The sequence below is a fragment of the Danio rerio genome, chromosome 15 (genome assembly GCF_052040795.2).
Source record: "Danio rerio strain M-AB ecotype USA chromosome 15, GRCz13ab, whole genome shotgun sequence".
NCBI classification, from domain to species: Eukaryota; Metazoa; Chordata; class Actinopteri; order Cypriniformes; family Danionidae; genus Danio; species Danio rerio.
This window is the reverse complement of record NC_141035.1, coordinates 1,708,864-1,720,000: the sequence shown is the minus strand read 5'-3', so window position 1 is coordinate 1,720,000 and position 11,137 is coordinate 1,708,864. Positions and strand designations below refer to the sequence as shown.

The following is an 11,137-nucleotide window of genomic DNA, read 5'->3' as shown; positions in this document are numbered from 1 at the left end:
TGGCGTCGTTGTTTTTGTTCAGATGTGGCCTTGGAGCGAGAGGTGGAGGGAGATCTCCTGCTGGGCGATATGGGTGAGGGAATGCCCTTCAGACCGGGCATGTTTGACGGGTGTATAAGGTATAATCTCTTCATGACTTGATGTAAAATCAGAATTCAGTTTGTTTATTTCTCTGCATCAGTGGTTCTCAAACTGTGATGCGTGTACCACTAGAGGTACGCAGGCTTACTTATAGTGGTACGCAGAGGAATCACTGAGTAATGAAAGAAAAAATATATTCAATTTTAATAATTTGATGCGTACGATAACACCGATGTGATCAGACATGGCTGTTTTCTTAAAGCGCTGTGCTTAGAATGTTTACTTTAGTGCATCGAGTCATTAGCTGCTAAAAATCAATCTAAATGAGGCAGAACAGGCCACAGACCAGCACCGGTCATAGATCAATTAGTACAATCCGCACAAATAAATTATTATTATCTGAGTCTGAACGATCCTTTATTTTGAAAAATCTTTTATTTTGAAAAATGAACGTATTCTCCTGTTACATCTCAGTCACTTGAGCATTAAAATTTAACCCACAGGCTAGCAAGATGAGTTGGAACTGCAGCACGATGCACTTGGGTATTCCAGGCGTGCCCAGTTGAAAACATCGTAACTTTTCAGAATCACGCTCCGCGAGTCACATGGTCAAGTTGTCAAAGTTTATCAATATGAATATGCCTCGTTTTTGAACTGTGCAGTGCTGTAGCTGCTTAATTTGGCCAACTACGCTACTTTATTTCAATACTAGTCATTTTGGTGGTACTTGGAGAGACGATTGTTTTTGAGGTGGTACTTGGTGAAAAAAGTTTGAGAACCACTGCTCTACATAAATGAAGACAGCCCATTTTGAAACTGAATATATTTCTCCATTTCTCAGTGAATATAGGTTATATACTTGGGTGCATTTGAACAAAACAGATTTATTAAACAGATATATGTATTCAAATAATATTTTATTTACTTAATATCTTTAGAAATATAAAGATAATACATTTAAAATTATGCAAAATATTTTAATTCAACAAAGTTTTATTATTTTTTTATTCTCTTGAACTTTGCTCTTTCTAAATGTTTCGTTTAAAATTTTTCTCTCTGTTTTTATAAATTTAGGTGTGCTAAACTTGGACTGTTATCATGAGGTATTTCGTTAGATACGCTTCAGATTTGGCTTCAGTATTGACTAATCTAATGTAGAAGCACAAATATAATATGGTAGAGCTTCATATTTAAAATGAGAGATTTTCGAGGAGTGCACTCGTATATTCTGTATATCAAAATGACTTTATTTTGCTGTCAGTATTTCAGACTGTAAAATTATTGGTTTAAATTTCATAAAATCTGACCTGGACATTTGTCTCACATCAAGATTTGTAACCAATAATCAAAGTGTGACATCTTTTGTTTTTGGATATATTGTATATATATATATATATGTGTGTATGTATGTGTGTATGTATGTGTGTATGTATGTATGTATGAATGTATGTATGTGTGTGTGTGTGTGTGTGTGTGTGTGTGTGTGTGTGTGTGTGTGTGTGTGTGTGTGTGTGTGTATATATATATATATATATATATATATATATATATATATATATATATATATATATATATATATGTATGTATGTATGTGTGTGTGTGTGTGTGTGTGTGTATATATATATATATATATATATATATATATATATATATATATATATATATATATATATATATATATATATATATATATATATATATATATATATGTATGTATGTATGTATGTATGTATGTTATGGATAAATATATTGGCTAATTTTACAAGTTTGTTTGGTGTAATTGAGTTTATTTGCTGTCAGTATTTCAGCGCTGCAGTGGTTGTGTAACGCAGACAAGAAAACACACAGTCCACCAAAGAGACTGTACCGCTTCTTCAGCACATTATACTCATCGCTGGTGAGTTTGTTTTTTTTGTTTGTGTTTTTCACACACTGATTTTCATCTCACACCGACTAACTCAGCATATTGTTTGTGTCTTTGTAGGCGAGAGGAGCGCGTGCTGTTTTCCAGATATACCCTGAAAACTCCGAGCAGGTCAGTACATCCAGTTTTTGTCTGGTTTCTTGTCCAGAAATCTCAAAATACTTAAATCAAGAAGCTTTTTCTAGACAAACACTAATTATGGTTTGGTTTTCAGAACTAATTAGTCAAAATTAAGTGAGTTTTTCCTGAAAACAAGCAAGTGAGGCCTGCAGATTAATGTGATTTTAAAGCAAAGACAAGATTACTTTGCTTATCCCGTTGGCAGATTACACTACCTGACAGAATTCTTGTCTCCTATTCAAATTTTAGGAACAGCAAATAATAACTTGACTTCTAGTTGATCATTTGGTGTCAGAAGTGTCTCTATGAAAGGTAAAGGCCTCTTGATTTTGCTTATTTGAGCTCAATTAAATCTGATCATGCCTTGATTAATGATTTGATGAGGACAGTGCGGTCTGACTCTGCTCAGACTAAAGTCTCATCACTGAACAGAAATAATGTCCAGTATAGAATATAAAGTCCTGCTGCAGTGGAGACAGAATGAATATTGTGTCTGACTCCATCATGAGCTTGGAGGACTGCATCCATACATCTCTGACATGACTCACATCACTGATTAATAAAGTCATCTGGGATGAAGAAGAAAGCGTTCAGCAGGACTCACAGACCTCATCAAGAGTCTTTGTTTTTCATCTTCAATGCCTCCTCCTTCATCATTAGCTCAATAATGTTTATGTCTGGTGACTGGGCTGGCCAATCCTGGAGCAGCTTGACCTTCTCTGCTTTCAGGAGCTTTGATGTGGAGGCTGAAGTATGAGAAGGAGCGCTATCCTGCTGGAGAATTGTCCCTCTCCTGTGGTTTGTAATGTAATGGGCAGCACAAATGTCTTGATACCTCAGGCTGTTGATGTTGATCATCCACTCTGCAGATCTCTAGCATGATGAACCCCAAACCATGATTTCTCCTTCACTAAACTTGACTGATTTCTGTGAGAATCTTGAGTCCATGCTGGTTCCAGTAGGTCTTCAGCAGTATTGGTGATGATTGGGATGCAGATCAGCAGATGATTCAGCAGAGAAATCCACCTTCTGATACTTTAACACATCATCAACTAGACGTCAAGCTATTATTGTTTGTCTTACAACTACGATCAATGACGAGACTCTTGTCAGGTAGTGTAATTTGCTTGTTTTAAGGAAAAACTCACTTAATTTTAACTCATTATTTCTGAAAACAAGTCATTATTTGTTGATTGTCTAGAAAATACTTCTTGATTGAAGTATTTTTAGATATTTGGACTAAAAACAAGTGCAAAAAGTAAGAAAATAACCGTTTTTTGCAGTGTATGTTGTCTAAAAAAAGGAATATAAATTAATCTGAAAGCATGGCACCATTTTAAAATTTTGTCCAAAAGTCATTTTATGCTCAAAGTGACAACTCTCGAAAAAATATTAGATCAAATATCATCAATAATTGCCACAAAATTATGTTTCATCCAAATACATCTCTCAGTTTAATGATCAAATCAAGAAGCAGTATTCGAAGCTGTTGCACAAAGGCTTTTTTTCCCCAGTCCAGCAATCAAAACCATTATTTTGTACTGATTTATTAATAAAACATAAATAGTCATCAAATATTTAATATCAGCTATTTTAGTTTGGTGAATCCTTACAAATGAGATATGAAGTTTGCTATCGTTTAGTGCTACACAATATATGTTTTCAGCATTGATGTCGCAATGTGTACATCCACAATAGTCGCATCGCAGGAAGAAGTGCAATGTTGACTATATGTTTGCATTCAAGTTCACAACCAGAATATCGTTGGATTCACTGAAGAGTTTTAAGCATAATGGAGTGAAAGTTTATTAGTTTTGCATGTGTTTTTATGGTCAGTGATTGTAAGTGTTCAGGCAGGAGAATTTAAAGATGTATTTTTTTATTATCTATACAATGCATTGTTGTTTTCATCCATTCATTCATTTTCTTTTCGGCTTAGTCCTTTTATTAATCCGGGGTCGCCACAGCAGAATGAACCGCCAACTCATCCAGCACGTTTTTACACAGCGGATGCCCTTCTAGCTGCAACCCATCTCTGGGAAACATCCACACACACTCATTCACACAGACACTCATACACTACAGACAATTTAGCCTACCCAATTCACCTGTACCGCATGTCTTTGAACTATGGGGGAAACCGAGCACCCGGAGGAAACCCACTTGAATGCAGGGAGAACATGCAAACTCCACACAGAAATGCCAACTAACCCAGCCGATGCTCAATTCAGCGACCTTTGTGCTGTGAGGCGACAGCACTACCTACTGCGCCACTCACAGTGTTGATTATTCCTTTTCTATACCATCTAAAACACTTCCATCTTCCCAATAATAATCCAGAATAACCCTGTACTCTTCCCAATAAATTCCCAATCATTCATGCTTAGTTATTTGCTTCACCTCAGAAGACTGTAGGCTTTACTTTTTGTGTGTTTTGTGTTTTTTTCCTCTCAGTTGGAGCTGATAACGGCTCAGGCCATGAAAGCTGGATTTACAGGCGGGATGGTGGTAGACTATCCCAACAGCAGCAAAGCCAAAAAGTAACTCATCTCATAACAGCTAGTTAATGTCAGGATCATTATGTTTAATGATCGGGATTATTGTAATGTATGGCACTGCATTTATGTCTCTCCATAGGTTTTTCCTGTGTTTGTTTGCTGGTGTTTCAGGTGTTTTACCCAAGGTATGCACATCCTCATTGTGGACAGACACACACACACACGTTTGTTTTTGTGAAAAGTGGGGACATTACATAGGTTTCCATTCATTTTATACTGTCCAAATCGTACATTGTATTGCCCCAACCCCTAAACCCAACCATCACAGGTGACTGTGTGCAGCTTTACTCTGATTAAACCCGTTCTGTAGGATTTATAAGCTTTTTGAGAAATGAGGATGTCACCAATGTCCTCATATTTCCTCCTTTTTGTAATACCTGTGTCATACCCATGTCATTATACAGATTTGTCTCCTGATATGTCAAAAAAACATGTACACACACTAGGGTTGTAACGGTATGAATTTTTTACGGTATGATAATCGTCTAAAACAATACCACGGTTTGACGGTTTCGCGGTATACGGTATGTTACAAAATAATAGAACAGTGAAGCAAATTTGACTTTTTCCAAATAATATATTTTCAGTTACTATAAACAACACCACTTACAATGAACAAATAAAAAAAATAAGAAAATAATAAATAATGTGTCAAAGTCCAAATAAAGTCCAAATAAACATGGTGCAAATCCTCAGTAAAAAAATAGATATAAATATTTACTATACTATAAATAGTTACATAACGAAACTAGATTCAATATGGCACATCCTTAGGTTTTATGTGCCAGCATGGATATGGTTGTCTGTGGATATGGATTTGGATATGGTTGTCTACAATGCAGACAAACAGCTGCACCTTCATTTGCGTCTTTTGAAAACAGCAAGAGCAGCAGTTCGTCTTTGCTGTGTCACTGTTTTGTCATGTTTCTGTGCTGCTGTGCATGCAAAAGTACTTAGTATGAGAATTATTTCATGCAAAACTTTTTTTTTTTGCGTTTTATTTAGCCGTGCATAAATGTATGCCTATCTCTCATTCCGTGTTGTTCAAAAAGCTCGTTGTTGGTCCACAAACAAAAGCGAAACCTATGCTTATTGGTTGTGATATAGCGAGTTTGAACCAATCTGGGCATGGAGGAGGGACAATGCATCAATGTATCATGTCTGGTTTGTCCGGAGACACAGTGACGAGCGTTTCTTTGTCAAATCAGCGTTGTCAAATTTTGATGACGTAACCGCACTGATTCCGGAGCCTCTGAAAGTCCGCGAATGTTACGTGATACAGCACTGGAAAGCTGAGATTCTCTTCTTTATGTCAATCTTTGAATTGTATGAATCGGATCAGCGGATCAAAAGTTATTAAACATTTAAGAGCAATACTTATTTTTAGCCGCGGGCGGCTGTCTCGGTCTTTAAAGGTTAAAACCGTTGATATGCAATTGTTCATGGTATGATAATCGTGCACGTTCAAATCGTGGTAGACCGTCATACCGGTATATTGTTACAACCCTAACACACACACACACTTGTTATATCCCAGTGGGGTCTCTCAGAAATTCACATTTCTACTATACAAACCATACATTCCCTCCCCTTACCACTTATGTCGAGTTCACCCTGCATGATTTTGACTCGACGAAAACATCCGTGACGCCACTACTTTCAATATCCTGCAGTCTGAACTCGGCATAAACCAGACCTCACTGGAACCCGCACTTTTATATTCACAAAATACTTCATTCTGTGTGATTCATATACAAGCGTGTTTTTCCATGAGGATCTCAAATTTGGTCCCCATGAGTCTGTGTGCATTCAGGTTTAAGTCCCCACCATGATATAAAACACACACACGTACACACACACATGTGAGCACATCTTGTTTATAATCTTCTTTCTGATCAGGGTTTGGATTCAGAAACGGCAGTCAGAGGCGTTGTAAATCAGGCTCAGTTCACTGCACAGAGGTAAGCTTATGTTTCTGAATGTACAGTTAAAGTCAGAATTATTCGCCGTTCTGTGACTTATTTTCAATTATTTCTCAAATGATGTTGAGCAGATTCTGGAATTTTTCACAGTATTTCCTCCAATATTTGTTCTTCTGGTGAAATTGTTTCATTTCGGCTAGAATAAATGCAGTTTTTAATTGTTTTAAAACACTTTAGGGTCAATGTTATTAGCCCCCTTCAGCAATATTAGTTCAACTGAACTCTTTATTTCAGTAAAGATAAGAGTGAGTGTTTTATATTTCTCCATCACCATCTATTTTCTTTATTTTTAAAGGTCTCGTTTCAAAAATATGAAAGGGAAGTCTGCGAAGAAAAGTAAGGACTGGATCTTGGATAAGAAGGAAAGACGCCGCCGACAGGGAAAGTATGTTTTAGCTTCTGTTATTCATTCATTCATTTTCTTTTTGGCTTAGTCCCTTTATTAATCTGGGGTCGCCACAGCGGAATGAACCGCCAACTTATCCAGCATATGTTTTACGCTGCGGATGCCCTTCCATCTGCAACCCAGCACTGGGAAACACCCATACACTCTTACATTCACACACTGCGGCCGATTTAGTTCATCAATTCCCCTATAGCTCATGTGTTTGGACTGTGGGGGAAACTGGAGCCCCTGGAGGAAACCCACGCCAACACAGAAAGAACAGGCAAACTGACCCAGCCGGGGCTCAAATCAGTGACCTTCTTTCTGTGAGGCGATTGTGCCAATGTGATGCCCCTATTATTTATTTAGTTATGTACAGTAAGAGCACTTGTGTACTGTATTCAGCATTATAATGACGTGTCATAACCTGTTTATTCACTGACCAAGACACATACAGTAGTTAACAATTTGTAAGGCCCAAGGTGTTTTTTACATGCATTTTTGATTTCTCTTTAATATTTGGGCTTATTGGAACCTAATTAGAATAAAAACCTAAGGATCATCTTTTGATATGATGTACTTTTAGAGAAAAAATTATGTCCATGTATGTGGACTCGTGGTCCGAATTTATATAAAAAAATTTCCTGACTGTTTGTTAATGCATATATAATGTAGAACATTTTTTTGAACTTGTTTTGAGAGTAAAAACTAAATTTTTTCCCATTTTGGACTATAAAAAATAGTGTTTGGGGCATTTCATATGCTGCAAAACAGTTACAGGATGGCACTGTATGTCTGTAACAACATTTAAAACATTCAATACAAGGAAATACTTTTTCCAATAAATCTATTGCTCTGTATTATATTTTCTTTGGAAAGTGGTCATTGTTTTGAGCAGTTTCTTCTTCTGTTTTCAGGGACGTAAGGGCTGACACCAAGTACACCGGCCGACACCGGAAACCTAAATTTTAACTCTTCAAGTGCATCGTACATCCACTGAACATACAGCAGAGTTGTCTGATATCCAATTTACTGGATCCAGTTACCACTCATACCTGTGCTGATCAGTGAGAACTATGACCTTTATGAGGATCTCAACACAATAGAGACACAAATGGAGAGAGATTTATTAACAAACAAACAATGAATGGACTTTTTGTGCAGTGGGATCAATATATGGATTATCTCTGAATTAGCTGAATCCTTAATAAACTATATTAATGTAATTTTCCTTCGTCCCTTATTTATCAGGAGTCACCACACCGCCAACTATTCCAGCATATGTTTTACACAGTAGATGCCCTTTCAGCTGCAACCCATCACTGGAAAAAACCCATACACACTCATTCACAAACATGCACTTTGGACAATTTAGCCCAATTCACCTATAGCGCATGTATTTGGACTATTATAGCATAAGTTTTACGACGCAGATGTCCTTCCAGCCACAACCCAGTACTGGGAAACACCCATACAGTCTCACATTCGCACAGTATACGCTACAGTATACTTTATTCAATTGACCTAAAGCGCATGTGTTTGGACTGTGGGAAAGGCCGGAGTGCTAACCACTGAGCCATCATGTCGCCGTACAGCCGGTCAGTGATGGTGAAATCAAGGCATGTAAAGCCTCTTGATTCACCTTCCCAAAAGTACTCGTGGATCCTATACAGCTGACAGATTTAGGGTCTTGGAGAAGTTTTGGCCTGACATGTGCTTATAAATGCATTTATAATTTCTCCACTTTTGTAGTTATCAGGACAATTGGTGGTGTCCTTTAACAGAACTCTTTAAATATTATTATTTAAAGCATTTTAATCAGTAGGTTTTGAGTCAGGACAAAACAGCTATAGAGTAATCTGCATTATCAATATAAATATTAATATCCTTAGCAATTGCAAAACACTTATAAGTAAAGGGGTTTCCTCATCACTGGTTGGTTCTACCACTGTCTTCTAGCCAAGTTTCAAAAATCAATTCAGTTCAAGTTTATTTGTATCGCATCTTTCACAATAATTTTTGTTTTAAAACAGCTTTACAAAATGTGCACACGATTGTATTATCAATAATATCAGAAAAGTTAAGGTGATTAGTTACTCATAACTTTAACTAGTAGCTTTTAACAGTTCAAGTTAAACATAGTTGGTCACCTGCAGTTATAAACACTAACTGGCCACTTTATTAGGTACCCCTGTCCAAATGCTTGTTAACACAAATTTCTAATCAGCCAATCAAAGGGCAGCAATTCAATGCATTTAGGCATGTAGACATGGTCAAGATAATCTGCTGCTGTTCAAAGCGAGCATCAGAATGGGGAAGAAAGGGGATTTAAGTGACTTCAAACATGGCATGGTTGTTGGTGCCAGAAAGGCTGCTCTGAGTATTTCAGAAACTGCTGATCTACTTGGATTTTCACGCACAACCATCTCTAGGGTTTACAGAGAATGCTCCGACACAGAGGAAATATCCAGTGAGCGACAACCGAGGTCTGCAGAAGAGCATCTCTGAACACACAACACGTCCAACCTTTTAGGTGGACAGCAGCAGACCACACCGGGTGCCGCTCCTGTCAGCTAAGAACAGGAAACTGAGGCTACAATTCACACAGGCTCACCAAAACTGCACAATAGAAGATTGGAGAAACGTTGCCTGCTCTGATGAGTTTCCATTTCTGCTGACACATTCGGATGCTTGGCTCACAATTTGGCCTCAACAACATGAAAGCATGGATCCATCCTGCCTTGTATCAGCGGTTCAGGCTGGTGGTGGTGTAATGGTGTGGGGGAGATTTTATTGGCAACAGGATAACACACCATGTCATAAAGCTCAATCATCTCAGACTGGTTTCTTGAACATGACATTGAGTTCACTGTACTCAAATGGCCTCCACAGTCACCAGAGCTCAATCCAACAGAGCAGCTTTGGGATGTGGTGGAACGGGAGATTGGCATCATGGATGTGCAGCCGACAAATCTGCAGCAACTGTGTGATGCTATCATGACAATATGGAGCAAAATCTCTGAGGAATATTTCCAGTAGCTTGTTGAATCTCTGACACGAAGGATTAAGGCAGTTCTAAAGGCAAAAGTGGGTCCAAAGTTCCAAACCGGTGGTAGTAAGGTGTACCTAATAAAGTGGCCGGTGAGTGTTGTATAGATGATGTCTATGTGTACATGTTCAATGAATAGTATTAAGTGTATGTGTTGTCCTCGTAGTCCTTGATGGTTGGCATCATCTCTTGACAGGTCTTAAATCGCATCAATAGCACTGCACATTTTCTAGAGGCCTTGGGATGAGTATCTTCAGGTGGAAATGGAGAACAAAGAAAATAAACAAGAGCTATTAAATATCAATACAAAAATGAAGTAATATAAGTGAAAATAGAAACAAACATAACCCATAAAAGTATTCCTAACAAAGTGCTTGGTGTATTAAGACAGGAGGAGTGTCTACTACAGGTGGTTTGTCAAGCCCACTCACCTGCGTGGAGCACACTCATGCATCATACTGTTATGCGATGCATTGAGTGTATGCTTTACTAAAAAGATGGGTCTTAAATCTAGTTTTAAACTGAGAAAGTGTGTCTGAGCCGCGGACATTATCAGGAAGGCTATTGCAGAGTTTAGGAGCCATAAACGAGAGGGCTCGACCTCCTTTAGTGGACTTTGTTATTCTGGCTACCAGTTTAGATATATACAGAGCGGGTTGGATTGTAGCAAGGCAGGAGGTTGGTTAGATAAATGGAGCTAGATTATTTAAAGCTTTATAGGTAAAAAAGCAATATATGAAACTCAACAGGCAGCCAGTGTAAGGAGGATAAAATGGAGTAATATGATCATATTTCCTGGTAAGACCTCTGGCAGCTGCATTTTGCACTGAAGTTTAGTAACATTTAACATCATATGAACATTATTTGTAATTAAATAAATCCTTGGAACATTTATTAAACATTTAATAAAACCCTTTATCAAACATTGTGCTTTTAAAAAAAACATTAGCTAGCTTGTATGGAATGTCAGCCAGAGTTCTGGGAAGGTCGCCTGTTCGCTGGAAATGTGGAGTTTGGCTGCGATCAATAACACCTGAC

General features: G+C 37.7%; 1 protein-coding gene across 1 annotated transcript in view; it reads left to right on the top strand.

The window, feature by feature from the left end:
- bud23 (BUD23 rRNA methyltransferase and ribosome maturation factor) overlaps positions 1-8,276 on the top strand; it is a 15,325-nt gene extending 7,049 nt beyond the window's left edge. Inside the window, exons 5-12 of the mRNA NM_001082879.1 lie at positions 23-119; positions 1,882-1,978; positions 2,066-2,116; positions 4,580-4,665; positions 4,763-4,808; positions 6,583-6,644; positions 6,961-7,050; positions 7,968-8,276. Coding sequence (NP_001076348.1) covers positions 23-119; positions 1,882-1,978; positions 2,066-2,116; positions 4,580-4,665; positions 4,763-4,808; positions 6,583-6,644; positions 6,961-7,050; positions 7,968-8,022 — 584 coding nt within the window. The 3' untranslated portion in view covers positions 8,023-8,276. The remainder of the gene's footprint in view (positions 1-22; positions 120-1,881; positions 1,979-2,065; positions 2,117-4,579; positions 4,666-4,762; positions 4,809-6,582; positions 6,645-6,960; positions 7,051-7,967) is intronic.
- The last annotated feature ends 2,861 nt before the right edge of the window (positions 8,277-11,137 follow it).